The sequence below is a fragment of the Impatiens glandulifera genome, chromosome 2 (assembly GCF_907164915.1).
Source record: "Impatiens glandulifera chromosome 2, dImpGla2.1, whole genome shotgun sequence".
Classification (NCBI taxonomy): domain Eukaryota; kingdom Viridiplantae; phylum Streptophyta; class Magnoliopsida; order Ericales; family Balsaminaceae; genus Impatiens; species Impatiens glandulifera.
In genome coordinates, this window is record NC_061863.1 from 66,045,232 (window position 1) to 66,064,490 (window position 19,259).

The 19,259-nt window shown below is 29.5% G+C and overlaps 5 protein-coding genes across 7 annotated transcripts; 3 read left to right on the top strand and 2 right to left on the bottom strand.

Annotated features, from left to right (window-relative positions):
* Positions 1-1,651: 1,651 nt before the first annotated feature.
* On the top strand, positions 1,652-2,807 carry LOC124926919. The gene has a single exon (XM_047467246.1). It carries the CDS (start codon positions 1,695-1,697, stop codon positions 2,589-2,591), a length of 897 nt encoding a protein of 298 aa, XP_047323202.1. The 5' UTR covers positions 1,652-1,694; the 3' UTR covers positions 2,592-2,807.
* A 1,249-nt stretch (positions 2,808-4,056) lies between these two features.
* LOC124927349 lies at positions 4,057-5,018 on the top strand. Its single transcript, XM_047467752.1, has 3 exons — positions 4,057-4,395; positions 4,479-4,725; positions 4,820-5,018. Exons 1-3 carry the CDS (start codon positions 4,160-4,162, stop codon positions 4,868-4,870), a joined length of 534 nt encoding a protein of 177 aa, XP_047323708.1. The 5' UTR covers positions 4,057-4,159; the 3' UTR covers positions 4,871-5,018.
* A 1,838-nt stretch (positions 5,019-6,856) lies between these two features.
* On the top strand, positions 6,857-7,351 carry LOC124925252. The gene has a single exon (XM_047465223.1). The coding sequence runs from the start codon at positions 6,857-6,859 to the stop codon at positions 7,349-7,351; it is 495 nt and encodes a 164-aa protein (XP_047321179.1).
* A 1,443-nt stretch (positions 7,352-8,794) lies between these two features.
* LOC124925253 lies at positions 8,795-9,304 on the bottom strand. The gene has a single exon (XM_047465224.1). The coding sequence runs from the start codon at positions 9,302-9,304 to the stop codon at positions 8,795-8,797; it is 510 nt and encodes a 169-aa protein (XP_047321180.1).
* A 4,177-nt stretch (positions 9,305-13,481) lies between these two features.
* On the bottom strand, positions 13,482-18,121 carry LOC124924040 (DEAD-box ATP-dependent RNA helicase 37-like). 3 transcript variants are annotated; one of them, XM_047464082.1, is made up of 7 exons: positions 17,950-18,121; positions 16,773-17,692; positions 16,605-16,688; positions 15,965-16,207; positions 15,638-15,805; positions 15,353-15,466; positions 13,482-14,268 (listed from the first exon to the last, which is right to left on the bottom strand). In XM_047464082.1, exons 2-7 carry the CDS (start codon positions 17,520-17,522, stop codon positions 13,738-13,740), a joined length of 1,890 nt encoding a protein of 629 aa, XP_047320038.1. In that variant the 5' UTR covers positions 17,523-17,692; positions 17,950-18,121; the 3' UTR covers positions 13,482-13,737. The 3 variants fall into 3 exon arrangements, with proteins under 3 accessions (XP_047320038.1, XP_047320039.1, XP_047320040.1); XM_047464083.1 differs by having other exon boundaries at positions 17,849-18,121; XM_047464084.1 differs by lacking the exon at positions 17,950-18,121 and adding an exon at positions 17,783-17,903.
* Between the last annotated feature and the right edge of the window lie 1,138 nt (positions 18,122-19,259).

Consider the following 19,259-nt stretch of genomic DNA (forward strand, 5'->3'; position numbering starts at 1 on the left):
TTATATATATTATAAATATTATTTCGGTATATATCGATATACTATAATTTTAAAAATCTCAGACATTTATTGTATTGATAATTTTTGTATCGACATTTTTTGGTATAAAAAAATCAATATTTTAATATTTTGTGGTAAAATAATTTCGGTATATTATTAAATTGCAATCTTTGTAGTTAGATATAAAAAAATAATTTTATTAACTCAAAATTTTATAAAAATTATAAAATTAAAAAGTTAAAACTAGTGTTTACACAATAGTTTGGACTTTTTAGATTGTAAATGTTTTTGTTATTTTGAATAACATATTATTAATGTATGTAATTAAATTATTTCTGAAGAATATATATTTTTTTAAATTATTATGTTTGAAATTTTAATATATTGAGTATGTTTTCTAATTGTAACTATTATTGTCTTTCTATTTATTAATATTTCCAATTAATAAATAATTAGTTAAACACAAAGACAAATCAATGAATTGGACGTGTCAAGGAAACTTTAGATAAGCTTATTGATAAAGGTAGTTTTGTTAATAATTTTGAAAAAATTATTAATGCTTTAAGTAACCTCCATATACTTTTATAAATCAATAAATTAAACAAAGTAATTAGAAGCCCCATTTTTATTTAATTATTTTATTTTTGGAAAAGTTAAGGTATTATTAAAATCGTTGAGAAAAACGACAAATTTACAGCAAAAATGACCAATTGATGGGAAAGATCGGCAAAATGCAGTTGAAGCTATAGTAAAATACAGAGCAAATTAATTAATTAATTAATTAATAATATCTAATACATTTGATTAGTACATGATAAGGCAAATGGATATACATGACTTTCTTGTTTGACACAATTTATTCATTGCAACTTATGACTTGTCACAAATTGCTGTAAATTATTTTATTTTATTGTTTTTGTATGAATGAGAGATTGTATAATACTGAATACTCTAATTAGGTTTATAAGTTAAGCTAAACTCTTCTAGATTTACTTTATTTTTAATAATTATTAACTTCTATCTTACATTTTAAATATTCATTTCTCATCCTTTTGTCGTTTTGAAGTTTTAATTTTACACAAAACTATCGTTATAATATATATTGTCGATCCTCAGTCTAAACTCAGTACAAAAATAAATCATATGAATAAAAATAGTTAAAATAAAGATGAATGTCTTCTGTTAACTTTAGTATTTCAAATTTGAAATGAACGAATAATTAGTTTTCTTGTAAAAAAAAAATGATTCGAGGGATCAGCCAGACCAATAAAAATGAAATTGTAATATTGTAACAACAAAGATAATTATTTTTTTATAAATCTAAATATTTCATTCAACCATAATGTAACACTAGAATCACAACTATCGTAAAAACATTTTAAAATAAAACTAAATAAACTAGTTTAAGTGTTAAAAGTTTTACTTAAAAAATTAAATATCATAATTTAAATTAAAACGTTGTAAGATAAAGTTAAAATCGTGCTAAATTACTAAATAAAAAAATGAATATTTCAATATAAATCATCACATAATAATATTATGACACAAATTGTAACAATTAAGGAACAATATTTTAGACCGGGTAATTAATTAATTTCTCATATTCCATATTACTATATAAATCAATCTCCTCTAGTTTAACATCACACTCAAAATACCAAGAAAGTTACATTTTCTCCCTTAAAATCAAGAATATGGGCAGCTTGATTGGGCATGTATTACCAGGGCTTGGTTTCTTTCTAATTGGTTTATGGCAATTGATAAACCACATCAAGATCCACGCTCGCAATCCAAACTCATATACTTCAGTTCCATTCTTCCCTATCAAGAAGTCGAGGTATGGAGAACTCTACTTCATGATGGCGGGGAGCACAATCTCCATTCTCATGGAACTCTTCGTTGGTCCAGTCAAACACCAACCGTTTGACACAGATGGAACTATCCCAACCACCCATCTCCATAACTTCGAGCACGCTTCAATATCTTTGACCATATTAACTTACGCAGTTTTCGCTGTGATCTTGGATCGTGTTGGGCGTCCTAGTTCCAAATATGGCATGACTCTTGCTATTGGAGTCTTGGCATTTTGGCAAGAGTACATCCTCTTTCACCTCCACTCGACCGACCACATGGGCTTGGAGGGTCATTACCATTGGTTCCTTCAAATTCTCATTCTTGTCTCGCTCATTACCACTGTCCTCGGTATTCCTTACCCAAAGAGTTTCTTGATCAGCTTTGTTAGGTCCTTCAGTATAGCTTTTCAAGGAATTTGGTACAATGTTATGGGAATCATGCTTTGGACAAAGGGTTTCATGCCTAAAGGTTGTTTCATGAACTTGGAGGATGCTCACTATGTGGTGAGGTGTAATACAAAAGACTCACTCGAAAGGGCTAAAGCCCTAACTACCCTTGAGTTTAGCTGGTACTTGGTCATTTGTGTTGTACTTACCATGTGTTTGTATTTGTACATGACCAAAGTCTATCCCGAAAAAGATGGGTATCAGGCATTGCCAAAGTTTAAACCAGATAACAATATTGATGAGAAGAAAGTTGAGGATGATGTTGAGCAAGAGAAGAAAAGAAATGCTTAGTTAAGAATGGTAAGAATTGATCTGAGTGCATGTTATCCATTACAATATTGGTTTTCATTCTACTACTAATTAATTTGCATTTGATGGATTAGGATGTTGTATCCTAATACTATACTTAATTTCTATGCATTAAATAGTTTATCATACACATGTAAAAGTTGTGATCTTTTACTATATCAATCCAAAGTGATTAATATATGGTTTAGTTGTTTGTTATGGTTGAGTCATTCAAAACATGTTTTCAAGATCTTATATTGTTTGTATTATCAGAAGATTAAATAATATTCTTAATACAAATTTTAACATTTTCAAAAGTTATGAAAAAGAAAAAAAAAATAGTGATCTCAAGGTTTTCAAATATTTACTAAAACATTTTGTATTTGAGAAACAACTTAACTAATTATCTCTTTGGAAAAATGGCAATCTTAATGTTCTACTATTTTGTTAATACAATCTTAAGGTAATATATTATTATAGTTTACCAATCACATGTGAAAAATGTTTATCATTTTGATTTATAGTTTTTGTATTTTACTAACACTAAATAATTTTTGTAGTCGATTCCACTAATAATGTCTTATATAGATATTGTTGTTCGAGATTTGATTCTTTCAATTTTATTAGTTTAGATGAGTTTATTTACACTTTTAATCATCTCTATATAATATATATATATATATATATATATGGAAAACTAACATTCAACTTGAAATTAAGTTTGTTTGACATGAGATTTGACAATATTATGGGGATTTTTGAGTGTTTGATCTTGAGATTAATTTGTGTGGTTAATTGATTTGGATATTTTACTTCTATGTCCAATTTTTATCATTTATTTTGATTTGTGATTTTCGTGTTTATTTGATCTCATGTATTGAACCTTTTTGTTATCAAGTCCGAGTTTCGATTATTGCCGTGAGTGAGTAGGTTTCTTAATCTGCTTGAATCTAAGATTTTTGAGTTTCGAATTTTATTATTTATTTTGAACTATACCTCATTTATTCTTACTTTCTACTTTAAGTAGGGTGTAATTCTTTTGGGTGTTAGATATGTTTTATCTACATTTATTTTATTCCTTTTTTGAAAAAATAACTGTACAAAAAAACAAACCTCAGAAAATCCCAGGAAACTACAATAGTTGCAGCATTTTATTATTTAACATAAAGAAAGTAATTTTTTTAATAAAGTAATATTAAGGGTTCCTGTATTTTATCAAATTTAAATAATTAAACCAATATTCATCTGAACTAATTATCAATCATTCTTTTCATTAAATTGTTAAAATTCAAGTATTAAAAACAATTTTAAAATTTACTCAAATAATATTGGTTTTCATCAACAAAACAAACAAGATAATTAAGTTATAAATCAAACAAACCCTTAATAAATAAATAAAAAAGACAAGGACAAAAAACAGGAAATCACGTCCCCAGTCCCCCTTCCTTCCCAAATAAAAATCATGATAAGTGTTGAAGCCAATTCTCCATTTCCATTGCCAACCCTCGAAGCTTCCTTCTTCTTCTTCCTCGATCACTCTTCATCTCTTTTCTCTCTCTCTCTAGACCTCCATGGAAATCATGGCGACGAATCAGAAAACCTTCCTCACTCTTCTCCTACTTTCCATTATCATTTCAGTCTCCTCCCAAATCGACCCGCCATTACCAATCCACGAGCTTCTACCCAAATACGGCCTTCCCACCGGCCTCTTTCCAGATTCAGTCAAATCCTATACTCTTTCTGAAGACGATCGGATTACCATCGAGCTCGGCAGCCCCTGCACGGTGGAATTCGAATACACCATCTGGTATGTATAAATAAAAATTGAATCTTTTTTTTAACATTATAATAAGAAATAATGAAACTATCTATCTTTAAAATGAACAACAGGTATGATAGCAGAATTACAGGGAAGCTTGGGTATGGATCGATAACAGGGCTGAAGGGTATTCAGTTACAGAGACTCTATGTTTGGTTTGATGTTAGCGATATCAGAATCGATTCGCCGCCTACGGACGACATTTACTTTCATATAATGATGTTTGATAATAGTCTTAATGTTGATCAGTTCAAGGCTGTTCGTTCTTGCTCCAAAAATGCTTGGAACCGTCTTTCTTCCAAACAGGGACGTTTTCAGGTTCTTATATCTTCAATTCTTCATCGATATCTAGATACTCGATTTAGTCTTAATTGGAAAACAAATCAACGATTTTTCTGGGTTTAATTTGCAGGAGGAAGCTTTTGATACTGATGACTCTAAAGCTCTGGTTACCGATGAGTGAAAGTATGGAGAAGCGCCGGCGACGGTTGCCGGAGAAGATCTTTAATTAGTTTGTATTATTATATGTCGTGTTTGTTACTAGTTGGCTTTTCATATTCAATGTTTTGGTTATTCACATATTTTTGTTTTTTTATTAATAAAGATCATTTAAAAAGTTATGAGGAAAATAAATTTGTAGATTAGAATTGAATGATTATTGGTATCATCATTTATAAAAATAAAAAATTAAATTAAAATTTATAATTATATATTTTGAAAATATATTTGTGCCTCTTATTTCATAACTCTTTTTATTACTATCTAAATCTAGTTTGGTTTCCAAGAGTTTTTATAGACAGTCTAATTTTTCTAAAATAAAATTATATACAATGATATTTTTATTATATATATAATTACTTTGTTTAAAAAATATTGGAGTTGGAGTTTGGAATTAATTGAAACAAATATTATTAAATTTGTTAATATATATATATATAATTAAAATATATTTAAAAATATTATTTTATTTAAATCAATATCTCAATAAGATATTATAAAAAGTATAATTTTTAAGTAAATTTTAAAAAAAAATCACACAAAACCGACTTCAACTCCGGAGCTGATCAAACCAAACAGGGTTCCAACTCCAACTCCAGAACTGAGCAAACCAAACAGGCATACATGAGAACATATCCATCTTTGGAATGTTTTTTCCTTCCAATTGTTTGGATTGACGCTTCATTCCTTTTATTTATAAAAAAAATAAGTTGCTTCATAAAAGATAAAGAATAAATAAATATATTAGTGATGTTATATATTTAAATGTGTTTAACCGTGGTTAAGCTAAATTAGGGTGGAAGCGGGATTATAGGGTGTAAATAAGTCGAATCGAGTATTATACTTTTTGAACTCGACTCGATTTGTATAATATATATTCGAACGAGTACCAAAGTTTATACTCGAACTCGGCTCGTTAACCATTCGAGCTATTCGAAAATTAAATTTTATTAATTAAAATTGCATATTTTCCTTGAAATTGATTTGTTACTTTGCCTAAAATGTTGAGAATCGAGCGTAACTCTTAATTCACTCAAAAATGACACATTTTTTTTAAAAAAAAAAATTAAAAAAAACATTATATATATAATTTTAAGTTCTTCACAATAAAATAAAAAAAAATTGACAAGGACACTTAATAATAATTAAACACTATAAATATCATTTTTCATTCTATTAATAGAGCGTCTATTTTACAGTTTTACTCTAATTTATACTTGAATCAATGATTGCAAATTACTTTAAAAATAAACACTCTTGCAAAGGAAGAATTTTATATAACAAGGCATAACAAAGAAATTGATTATGAATACTGATGATATTTGTGTCTATAACTGAGACTAGTTTATTATAAGTTTTCAATAAAAGTTTATTTCATTAAAAAAGTATAATAATAAATTAAAAAATAAGAAGAACTATTTTTATGCACACTCCAGTATGACAACTATAAACTACACAATCAGCTTGAAACAACCCTGCTAAAATAAATAATAGCGACGTAATACCAAAAGCTCAAAATCGCTGAAGAAAAAAAATGGTCTAAACAAACAAGGATAAACAACTGCAAAAATTGATGTCAATAAACTTGAAACAACTCAACCAATTCAAAAAAAAAATAACATCTATATCTCGGAATCTTTGCAATAATTTATACATAGACCAATTATAACATATCGTTTGAAATAGTAATATAATACAAAATATATAGCAGTGATAATTAGTTCCATAAGGAAGAAGATTAATTATATATGTGTATAAAACAAGTAACCACAAAAATTATAAAAGAATATATGATCTTTTTAAAAAAGTATATAAACTAAATTTAATATTTGACAATAAATGAAGGGCATATTTAATCTTCTTCCTCACTGAGCAATACTATAAAATGCGCTGCCATCAATACCCGGAAAATAAATATACATTAAATCTTCTTCAAATTAATCTGTTTCTAATGGCCGCATTCCCATTACTCTCTGTATACATTCTTCTATCTTTTCTATTGATTTCCGATATTCCTAATTGCTTGTCCGCCGGAAGACCGATCGAAGCTCCGGTGCCGACGGTCCATGAACTTCTCCAGCAATACGGGTTTCCAAAGGGTTTAATGCCCCGATCCGCCAAGGCCTACTCTCTGTCCGCCGATGGAACCTTCGAAGTGGAACTGGAAGGGACCTGCTACATCACATTCAAGAACCAGCTCGTTTATTACGATGCCACGATTAAAGGGAAACTGAGGCACGGCTCTGTTTCTAGTGTATCTGGAATCCAGACTAAGAAGTTCTTTTTGTGGGTTCCGGTCACTGCAATCAATGCCGACGAAACGTCCGGAATGCTTGAGTTTCACGTCGGAGCTTTGTCGGAGAAACTTCCGGCCAAACAGTTTGATAAAATTCATAATTGTGAGAAACAGGCTGGTGGTTGGCGTCAATCTGGAGTTTCAATCTGAGTCGGAGATGATGGTAAATTATTGTGTTTGATCCACAATAATGAACCATTTGTGGCGGGTTCGGAGCTTTCATGAATAATTAATTTCCTTATCTCCATCATAATATTATTATTTAAATTAATTATTTATTTGTACTCGGAGTTATATATAAGTTTTTCTTGTATTATTTGTACTCGGAATTAATATAAGTTTTTCTTGTATTTCTATATTATTTTTAATCAGATATTCAACCTTCGATAAGTTGTATTTTTTATATTAGGCTTTATTATTATTTAAATTATTTTTTATTTTGAAAATGTTTAATTTAATAAAATAAAAATTGTTTAAGAACAACAAAAACTTAACCAAAATAAAAAAAATAAAGCAAAAATATTTAAAAAAATAATAATAATAATAACAAATCTGACCCCAAAATTCATATAATCTCTTATATATCATTATTATTTGAACTAGCATATATCTCATGTATTTGAACGAGTAATAATATAAAAAAATGTAAAAATAATATTACCGTAAAAATATTTATGGGCGGGTCAACTTATAATTCGACTCAAATATTCATTTACTCTCACATATATCCAAATTAACCACCGCTCTCGACCCGGCAATTCGGACACTTTAAAAATTAAACATCATTGTATATATATATATATATATATATTAGTTAGTTAAAAAGTTAAACTTTTATTGTTAAAATGTTTCAGGTTTATCAAATTTGGTGTTAAATTTAAATATAAAGTGTTATTAGCCTAGTTAGTTAAAGTTTATAGACATTTTAAAAATTAAGCAAACATTATATATTTATATAAATAATTATTTTGTTATTTATTAATTCATCATTTCTCATATTTTTTATTAAATAATTAATTAAAATATATTTTATTTAATTTTTTATTAAATATTAATTTCATTTATATATTTTTATTAATAACTCAATTTTTATAACCCTATATCAAACCATAATGAATTATTTAAATAATTCAAATCCCAACATAATAAATAATTCAAATCCCAAACGCAATAAAATTATTATCTATGACTATTTGTTTATGACAAATATTTTATTTAAAATTATAATAAAATCAAACAGTGTGAAAGGAACTTCCAACCATTTTTTCCAATTGAGGCTTGATGTGTTGGAATGATTAACAACTGAATTTATGAATTATTGTAAATTATAAGTAAGAATATTATATATATATATATTTATAAAGTTGGTTAAATCATAAATATGTCAAAATTTTCTTTATAAACATTTTGTTTACTTGATAATAATAAAATGTGTTATATAAAAATATAAAATCGATTACACACAAGATAGGTTAATTTTTATCAATTTAAATATGACACATTATAACTTTATACAAAATTCATAAATTCAGTTGAAGGCAATCTTTATTGTGGATGAAAAAACAAACAAACAAACACTATAAATTAACACTTCTAGATTGATTCAACTCCTCCTCCTCCGATTTCATTCCATTTCCTTTCACCTTTCTTCAGACAATTGCGAATTTTGTCGAACTGCTTGGCCGGGATCTTCTCCGACAGAGGTCCGACGTGGAAGTCAAGCATTCCGGTTATCTCCTGGACATAGATTCCGGTGATGGGAACCCAAAAGAAGAACTTCTTTGTCTGGATCCCTGACATAATGAAAACAGAGCCATGCTTGAGCTTCCCTCTAATCACTTTATCAAAATAGACGAGATGCTGCTCCTTGAACTGGACATAGCAGATCCCTTCAAGCTCCACTTCGAAAGTTCCGTCGGCGGACAAAGTGTAGCCCTTGGCAGAACGGGGCATTAGTCCCCTTGGAAACCCGTATAGATGGAGAATTTCATGGACTGTCGGCGCCGGAAATTCGACCGCTCCTCCGCCGGACACACAATAATTGCCGATGAATATAAAATACAGAATGTAACGAGAGACTGATTGGGTTTTCAGAAGCGCCATTGATAGATACTAGATAGATAGAGAGAGGCAGAGAGATTTAAAGGGGTACATGTACATCTCTGTCAAGGCATTTTATATATAGGATTAATTGCTCAGTGAAGAAGAAGATTAAAATGGCCCCTGTTTTGTAACCAAAGATTCAAATAAGCTTTTATACTTTTCAAGTTATGCTTTGTCATAATTCATCCTCCTCCTCCTCCTAAAGAGTTCAAAATATATTTAAAGTAATTTTGAAAATTCATTGTTATAACATTCAAGTATACATTAGAGTAAAACAGACTCTCAAATAATTGAATGTTATATATAATAATTGTATTCATCAACTTGTCAATAACTCAAAACATATATATATAATATATATGACTGAGGCAAACCAAAAAAAGTGAGCGAGGTACTGAGGTATAATACACCCCTATATTTAATGATATCATCAAAAGATAATATAGAAGTTCATAGCCAATTTCAATTTTTAAACCACATTCCAATTACTTTTCTCAATAATTTGTTACCATTATTTCCGTACTCATTTATTTAGTGATAGTGACAGCCTCAAATTATATTTGAAATGAGCTTAAAAATTTAGAAAAAAGTATGAACACGTAAGCTTTTGTCATATTTTATTTCTTTGTCAAAAATATTATTACATATTAAATATCTTTTAAATAATTTTATTAAAGAAAATTTTATTTTTATAAATCTCTATTAATCATAATTTTTTAAATAACTCATTATAAAAACAGACCTTAAGGTGATTAGGAAAATGTAAATGTTTTGTTTTTATAAGTGAATTAGGCATGCCACGATAATATGACCAACTTTTAGCAGTTCAGATTTTTTTTTTTTTAGTAATTTAAATACTAACACATTTTGACATTACGCAAATAAAATATTTTTTATTTATGAGTGAATAAGATAGACTTTACACAAATACAATATCTTACACTTACAAGAAAATAACACATTTTCAAACAAATAAATAGATATTCTTCACCATACATGTCATGGAATCATAGGGAACACTTGATTAAATATATTACTCTTGTGTGGATTAAAAACATTAGGTGTATTGTCTTAAAAATTATAAAAGTATAATATTACAAATTAAATAAATAAAGTACAATATATAAAACCAAATCCACAAAGTAAGAATTGATTTAAAGTATTTGTTCAACATATTTTTCTTAAAGAAGTTATAACGTCTATTTTATACTGAAAATATTATAAATAGTTATATCTGAGATCATACGGATCTAGTCATGTTGAAGCATTGAAATTACTTAGGTGTTAAACTTATTAAACGTACATAATCTATTACCGTGAGAAGTCATGATTAAAATTATTAATAAAATATATTTTTTAAAGAATTAAGAAGTAGTTAGTTTATTGTGATGTCGAAAATTATGAACGTAGGGTTTCATTTAAGATGATTGAAGGACAAAACAATATAGTTATTCAAGTGTGTTATTGTGTTAAATAATATATGAACAATAAAAAATTTATATTGAAATAAATTAGTTAATCATCGTACCAACTAATTTTATTAACTTTATCATAGGAATAAAATTATTTAATTCAATTAATTGCATTTTCATAACAATTGCATTTCAATATATAAATCTCAATGAGTGACTCAAAGTATGTCAAACCAACTAGAAACACAATAAATATTAACAACTTAATAGACAAAATTGAAAATATAAAATAAAATACTCACTAACAAATAATATAAAGAATAATAATAAATAATGTGGAAGGAGATTAATGAATTCACCTACCATTTAGTCTTTTATTTTTATTTTAAACAAATAGTTTTTCATTTTTATTTAGTTGATCAATAATAATTTAATAAATTGACAAATAGTTTGATTGAAAATTTTCTTATTTGTATGAAATTAATATCCCATTTAATTAACTTATTCAATAAAAAAATATAAATATAGCAATTTATTTTTAATAACAATTAAATACACTTTGCAAGTAAATTTGTTTAGATTTATAGGAAATTAATAACAAAAAGCATTTTATATATGATTTATCATAAACATAATATTATATTATGATATTTTTTTTCTGTATGAAAAACACATTAATTCGATTTTATTATTTTGAATGGGAATTGTGGGTCGGTACGGTATACCTTAATTTTTTATTCATACCTTATACTTTACTTAAAACTTCGGTATAAAAAAATGCATACATTTACCTTACCTTGATTTCGGTAACCTTGCTTTCGGTATACCTTAATTTCGGTACGGTATCGGTATATACCTTTGATACCTAAAAAATATATTAACTTAAACAAAAAATAATTTAATATGATTAATACATAAACGTTACACAAAACAAAAAATTAAAGATATTTATGATAAAATAAATATTGCTTATAAAATCTAACATTCTTAAAAACTAGCAAATGTTAATAATTAAAATTAATTACAAAAATATTATAATCTTCAAGTTAGACTAAAGTGGAGGCGAGAGAGTGAGATTCAGAACGGTCTTTAGTTGCATCTGCAATTTGATTTTATAAATTGATAAAACAATTCAAATTAGATAATGATAATAAATATTAGTTAATTTAGACTTAATTAATAAATAAAAACTCACTCTTTTCAATTTCTTTGAACAATTCAAGTTCATCATCGGTAGGATCTTTCCATAAGTTGAATTCTTCTCCTTTTAGTCAATCATTTGTGCACACCAATGCCTCCACCATTTTAGAACTCAAACTGATCCTAAAAGGATTCACTATCCTTTTACCCAAGCTAAAAACAGACTCACTAGCCACCGTTGATGATAGAATTGTAAAAATATCCTTGCCAATAATTGAAAGGATTTGGTACCTAGTTTCACTTGCTTTCCAAAACTCCAAGAGATTGAAAGTTTGGTTGAATCTTTTTTCAATCTCATCGACAAGGTATTTATCTACTTCATTGGATATCTCTCGATGTTGTTCTTCTTCATTTTGGGCTTCCACATCATCGAACGATTCATCGTAAAGACCACCACCAACAACATTAACATCACTACCATTGTACTCTATTTGCATACTTTGACTCTCAACATTTGAATTATCGTGTATTCTTTTATATTTTGTCCACAAAGTTGTCAAATCTTGTTTAACCTTATCGACAAACTCTTGAACCTTTGTATCACCTATCAATTTTTTTATACTAACTTTAATCATTTGAAGGTTGTTCCTAGGGTCCAAAATATTAGGAATGTTTGTTTTGAAAATAAAGAAATCAAACAATTTATAGTGAAATAAAATTAGTTTTATATCTTATAAAATATAATTTGAAGAGATTGCATTATATTTTTAGTTGATTTCTAAAAATTATGATTTTCTAATTAAATTAATATCAAGTTTATTTATTTAGTATTATATAATATATATTTTTTAATTTATAAATATTATTTCGGTATTTCGGTATAACTCGATATACCAAAATTTTGAAAATCTCATATTTTTATCTTACAAATAATTTCGCTAACGATATCATACCTTAACTTTTTTTCGGTATACCTAAAATATCGATATTTTCGATAAATTACGGTACGGAATTTTCGATATACCTATAATATCGATAATTTTGCCACCCCTAAGAATTCAATTTATTCCTTGTAATTTAGTTTCGAATTCATATAATGGAACATTTTTGCTGAAATTTCCAAACAAACAAACACTAGATTGATCCAACTCCTCCGATCTCATTCCCTCCACCCTGCTTCTGGCATGTATATAGTTGATCTTATTAAAATACAGAAATCCAATCCTTCAACTTGCCTTAAATCATTGTTTATCTCCATGTATTCATTTTTCTAAGTGTAAACCATTTGTGAATTTAATTCCCAAGTTTAATTTAAAGCTGTAAATTTTGAATTATGCACCAAATCGTTGCCATTTCAAAAAGTTCAATAAAAAGTTAAAAATTTATTTTGTAATGGTATACATCTGCAAAACAGCAATGCTAAACTTGGTTTTGTGAATAAGTGACATTTTGTTCATGTATTGCGCCATGCTATCGACAATTGTTCATATATATTTTACTCAACAATAGAAGTAAATTACATAGACTAAGATACATATGAATGATTCTTTTTCAAAACAGGTAAAACTTCATCATTTTTGAACTGTGAGTAATTAGATACCAGTCCAAATAATCTAAAGTTAGAATGATTTGAAAATCTCTCTTTATCCAAAATCCAATATCCATCCATCATCCCCTAAAATCATAATAATGCGAGAGTTTTAATAAATCTAGGGTTTACAGAGAGCCAAAGGGAAGGGGGGGATCTAAACCAAGTCTGGAATAAAATTAAAATGAACAAAAAAGAGTAATAAAACAAACTATAAGTAAGGGAGACAAATTGGCTAAATATCAAAAGAACATCATCTCTATATTTTTTTGACATAATCATAAATTACCAATTTAGTCCCAAGCACTGGTAACACCTGCACCATATCCTCCACCTCCTCCACCACCACCACCACTGTAACCTCCGCCAGTCGAACCACCATACCCGCCCGAACTACCACCATAGTAATCACCACCACCGCCTCCTCCGCCACCCCTGTTGTTATAACCGGAGTCCCTCCTGAAATCGCGGCCTCCAAACCGACCACCGCCGCCTGAGCGACGATTCTTCCCTCCTCCAAATGTGGATCTGACAGCATAGCGCGAAAGCCAAGCCGGAACTTCTTGATTGGCCTCTTGCATTAAGTCGGATAAAGACCTTGCGAGGGAAGTGTTGTTATCGTTGAAGAAGGCAGTGGCGAGACCCGACTTCCCAGCACGCCCTGTTCGTCCTATTCGGTGGACGTAATCATCAATGTCGTTTGGAAGGTCGAAGTTCACCACATGGGCAACATGGGGTATGTCCAGACCTCGAGCAGCTACATCCGTTGCAACAAGAATTGGGGTGTTGCCACTTTTGAAGGATCTCAGAGCCTGTTCTCTTTCCTGAAAAAGGACCATTTTTGTAGAAACCAGAACAGATTTCATTTCCATTTTTAACTTGTAAAAAAGATGAACCAATAACACAGTCCGCGTAGTTTTAATTCAAATCAATGCAGGCAGGTATTTCAAACAGACTTATGAAACCAAGAAAATCAAGTAATGGACTTAATTGTTATTGCAATTTATAATGAAGATTCAGGAATAATATACATTTGTTATGTATGTAAATGATTAGATAATGATGCACATAAAAGAATATGGAAGAACGAAGATCATGATACAAAAAATGATCTTTATACAAATGAAGCAAAAAAATCACATAGTTTGGATCATGATCCACAAAATCATCTTTAAATGAAGTCAAAATTCACATTGTTAGCCAAGGTACCCGTGATCTTCATGGGCCGGGAATCAATGGAACACCGAATCAATTTTATAAAAAAAATTTGTCATTATTATTATCCTAGAAAATATATAATTTGGATCATAATGCACATAAAAGAATATGAGGATCAAGATACAGAAAGTAATCATTATACAAATTAAGCAAAGAAAAATCACACAATAATCTAGATCATGATCCAAAAAATAAATTTTATATTAAATGAAGTTTAATTTCATATTAATAGCCAGAAAATATATAATCTGAATAAAATGATCCTTATTTTAAAAGTCAAATCACATTATTATTATGTCAGCAAATATATAATATGGATCATGATATGCAAAAGAATCTTGTATCAAACAGAAATTTTTCAATGGGACAGTGAGTGCACAAGATTGTGACAAAATAACAGTTTTCAAATAGGCTCAATAATAACCACATTAAGAAGAAAATGTAATAAGATACTTGAGCACAAACATGTTATACCTTTGGAAAGAAAAATGAAAAAGGCAATTTGAGGATCCCACATATTTTCAAGGATACTCGATGTACAAACTTATTAATATCGCAAAAAACTACTATTCGCATTTATTCTTCATTCTAACACCAGAATGTAGATTTAATCTTATCATAACAGGAGAGAACAAAGGAAAATAAAGGTTAAGATTTTATCATGATTTTCAAATGGGCCGAAAAAGTTACCTGTTGTGTTCTGTCGCCATGAATAGTAGTAGCGGGAAAACCGTTCATGGTCAACCAGTGTTCTAATGCATCAGCTCCTTTCTTTGTCTCCACAAAAACCAAAGTTAGAGATTGCTGCAAAAATTCATACACAAAAGACTTTTAGCAAAAACAGATCAAGCAAAAGATGGTGTCAGCAGCTATAAGCAAAAGATAGAGCCTTTAAGAAAAAATTATATGCATTTCCCCATCCAGACAAGACCAAAAACAACTCGAAGAGGTCCATAAGATGCAGCCTTCCCATACCTTCCCTTGTGTGCCATTGGCCCTTTGTGCATGTAAGAGGTCCATAAGATGGCTTCTCTTGTCAGACTCGTGAACAAATTCCACTCTTTGAACGATCAAATCAGTACTTGATCCAACTCTTCCAACAGCCAGAAAAATGTATCCTGAAAGAAAATCTGAAGCCAACCTCTGTATGCATACAATATAAATTAGGTATCAATAAACTGCATCTCGATAAAATCTTTATTATTTTTTCATATCAAATTGCTCAGAACTAATAACAACAAAGAGATGATCTAACAACTGCCTATACATTTTACAAAAAATGAATATGAAAAAAAAATAGACCTGTATTTCTTTAGGAAATGTGGCACTGAAAAGCATTGTCTGCCTAACACCTGGTGGAGGCATATCCATCTGTTCAACAATTTTTCTTATTTGAGGCTCGAAACCCATGTCTAACATTCTATCCGCTTCATCCAAAGCCAAATAGTGGATCATCTCTAATGAAACTCTTGCTCTTTCCAGCAAATCCACCAACCGCCCAGGTGTTGCAACAAGTATATCAACACCTCTCTCCAATTCCCGCAGCTGTCAACATGTAACAATACGTAAATGGATGAGATTATGTTTCGAAACAAAACTTAGGCCGTGTTTGATGAAGGATTACTTATCCCATTCATCAATCAAATCATGAACTATAATAATCTTTAATTTTCATAACATTTTGAAATAGTAAATACAAAGGATACTTAAATAATCCATCTTTTCATCAAACAAGCTGTTAGTCAGAAACAGATTTAAAAATTTATTGGTTGTTTTTCATTTAGATTCAGATCTGAATACAAAGGCAGAATTATAAATGTTGCCAAATGGTCTGTAAAGACTTAATACTCGTACGAACTTCAAAAGTAACAGATGATGAATATCCCTCCCCCATTGGAAACAAAAGTAACATGGAAAGAAATCTAAGACACAACTAGCTAACCTGGTTATTGATAGGTGCTCCACCATAAGCAACCACAACCTTAACACCGGTTTGATACGCAAATTTCTTAGCCTCGTCATGAATCTGCAAGATAACTCAGAAATGTTTCAGGAAAACTAACTGGTTCATCACAACCCAAACATAAATAAGAAGAAAGAAATGTCTCACTTGCATAGACAGTTCCCTGGTTGGAGAAAGGATAAGAGCGAGCGGGAAAGCAACACGACCACGGGGCCGTCTGTGAGCAACCTGACTCTTCATAATTCCGCTAATAATCGGGAAACAAAAGGCAGCTGTCTTTCCCGATCCAGTCTGAGCACAAGCCATCAGATCTCGTCCTGCAAGGGAGATTGGAATTGCATGACGTTGAACAGGGGTAGGTTTCACATACTTGCACCTCCTTATATTCTCATTAAGTTCATTCCCCAGGTCTATCTCTGCAAAAGTATTCACAGGCGGAGGAACATTATCACCGCTAGTTTCAACAGGAATATCTTCATAAGCATCGAAGTTTATTCCAGTGTTTTGATCATCAGAAACATCTGGTTCAGCATTATCTTCTTCTGCAAATGGGTTAACCTCACGGTCCCTTCCCCGATCCCAGCCTCCACCACCACCACGGCCGCCACCACCATAACCAGATCGACCGTAATCATTCCTAGGATTCCCAAAACGGCTCCCACCAGAGGGAGCACCATACCCAGATGCAGGACCACCATACCCAGATGCAGGGCCACCATAGCCTGTTCCTGGAGCTTGTGCAGACTCAGAAGAAGGGGGACGATTGCGGAGATGAGGAGGAACATAGGCAGAACGTTGAGGTGCAGAAGTTGTACTACCTACAACCCCATTGTTAGCAGAAGCCCCAGCCGCAGCATTATCAGCTGCAGCTACAGAATCAGCCCATGAAGAACGCATAGCCAAACAGGAATTCAGGGTTGTTTTTCAGAAGAAATCTGGGAATCCTGAACTAAAACCAGGGCTTTGAATCTTTGCAGATGAAATCCTAAATCGATGCCGAATAATCCTTCTTGAAGTCTCCAACAATTCAAGTCAACAACGCGTATCTCGAACCAAAAGAAGAATCTCTGATCAAACAAACAAGAATCACATCCAAGAAAAACAAAACAACATTAAGAAGATAACTTTGGCAATGTAAAAAGCAACATGCATCAAACCTAGACGATCTGTGATATGAAGTCAACCAAATAGCGAAATAAAGGGAAACCCATTAAAAAGCTCACAATTTTGCACAAGGAAGAGTCAAGAAAGACGAAGAATAAGCAAAGAACACGGCCGAATGCGGGCGTGAAGGGGGAGGGGGAGAGAAATAAAGGGAAAGTACCCTAGAGACGACGATGACGGACGCAAATTGAAACCCTAATAGTTTTGCCGATATACGGTGAGATGGCGATAACTAAAATATCTAATAATTTATTCTCCTCCGTCTCTCTCTCTCCTTTGTCTTCCTCTTTCTCTCTCTAAAAGCCTAAAAACAAATAGTAAGAAAAAGAAGACTGTGTTTTTCAATTGATTTTCAACGAAGCATCAAAAAATCCTTTTTCTAGGGTAGGGTATTTCGCTTTCCCCTCCTCAAATGGAGGTCATTAGAGATCTTTGCGTATTTTCTTTCATTATTTATAATAATAATAATAATAATTGAATCATTCTAATATTTTATCAAAATTAATTATAAATTAACTAAAATCATAATAAGTTTATTTAATATATTAAATATTAACTATTTTTTAAATTTTTTTAAGAGAAAAAATTATAGTAGGTACCCTCAATAAAATATAAAATATGAGACATTTTGAATAATTATATGCTCTAACTTAAAATTATAATATTTTTAATGAAAAATAAATTTAAAAATATTTTTTCTTTTTAATAAGACTTTTGGCTTCGTCATTTAAATTCATAATAATATTTTGTTTTATTTGTTATAAGAATTGTTTTAAATATTATTTATAGAAATAAAATATTATATATTTTTTAAAATATGATTATATTTATTAAAAGAAATATCATAATAATAAATCATCAGAATCATGATCAGAATATATTATTGTAATTTATAAATATATATATATATAAGAATTTTTCTAAAGCATTATATATATATATATCATAAAATAACAGGCTGTTTTTATTTTACATATAAATAGGAATAAATTAATTATTGGAATTGAATAATAGTAAAAGGTAATATATTAGTAATCCTATGTAATATTCATGTTAACATTAGTAAATTTTACTCTTTTTTTCTATGAAACATTAAGATTTTTTTTTTAAATGCTTGTTTTGATTATTCAAAGTTTATTTAAATAAACTCGAGTTCCTCATAAATAAAATAAAAATATTGACTTTTTAATTAATAAATATCTCATCTAAACAAATTGAATATTTCTCACTAAAATATTTTGATTTAAAATAGCTGAGTCAAAAATCTTCTTCGAAATAAATCAAAAATATAATATAAGAGTTATATGGATGTATACCAACTTTCTAAAATAAAATAAAAATTATAATTTTACCATTAAAAGTTTTTTTTTCCTACTATATGATACAAATTGTTTGATTTGAAACTAGATAAAAGGCCGCGTGCTAACTAGTTAGCAAATTGCGTCCTCCAAAACAAACAGACGCAAGGAA

What these genes read in the sequence shown, in the direction of transcription:
- LOC124926919 (XM_047467246.1), top strand. Translation starts at nt 1,695, where the DNA reads ATGGGCAGCTTGATTGGGCATGTATTACCAGGGCTTGGTTTCTTTCTA.
- LOC124927349 (XM_047467752.1), top strand. Translation starts at nt 4,160, where the DNA reads ATGGAAATCATGGCGACGAATCAGAAAACCTTCCTCACTCTTCTCCTA. An exon ending in GAATTCGAATACACCATCTG is followed by an intron (nt 4,396 to 4,478) that starts GTATGTATAAAT and finishes AATGAACAACAG; the next exon opens with GTATGATAGCAGAATTACAG. An exon ending in CCAAACAGGGACGTTTTCAG is followed by an intron (nt 4,726 to 4,819) that starts GTTCTTATATCT and finishes TTTAATTTGCAG; the next exon opens with GAGGAAGCTTTTGATACTGA.
- LOC124925252 (XM_047465223.1), top strand. Translation starts at nt 6,857, where the DNA reads ATGGCCGCATTCCCATTACTCTCTGTATACATTCTTCTATCTTTTCTA.
- LOC124925253 (XM_047465224.1), bottom strand. Translation starts at nt 9,304, where the DNA reads ATGGCGCTTCTGAAAACCCAATCAGTCTCTCGTTACATTCTGTATTTT.
- LOC124924040 (XM_047464082.1), bottom strand. Translation starts at nt 17,522, where the DNA reads ATGCGTTCTTCATGGGCTGATTCTGTAGCTGCAGCTGATAATGCTGCG. An exon ending in CATTTCCTAAAGAAATACAG is followed by an intron (nt 15,806 to 15,964) that starts GTCTATTTTTTT and finishes GTATGCATACAG; the next exon opens with AGGTTGGCTTCAGATTTTCT. An exon ending in CCAATGGCACACAAGGGAAG is followed by an intron (nt 15,467 to 15,637) that starts GTATGGGAAGGC and finishes GAATTTTTGCAG; the next exon opens with CAATCTCTAACTTTGGTTTT.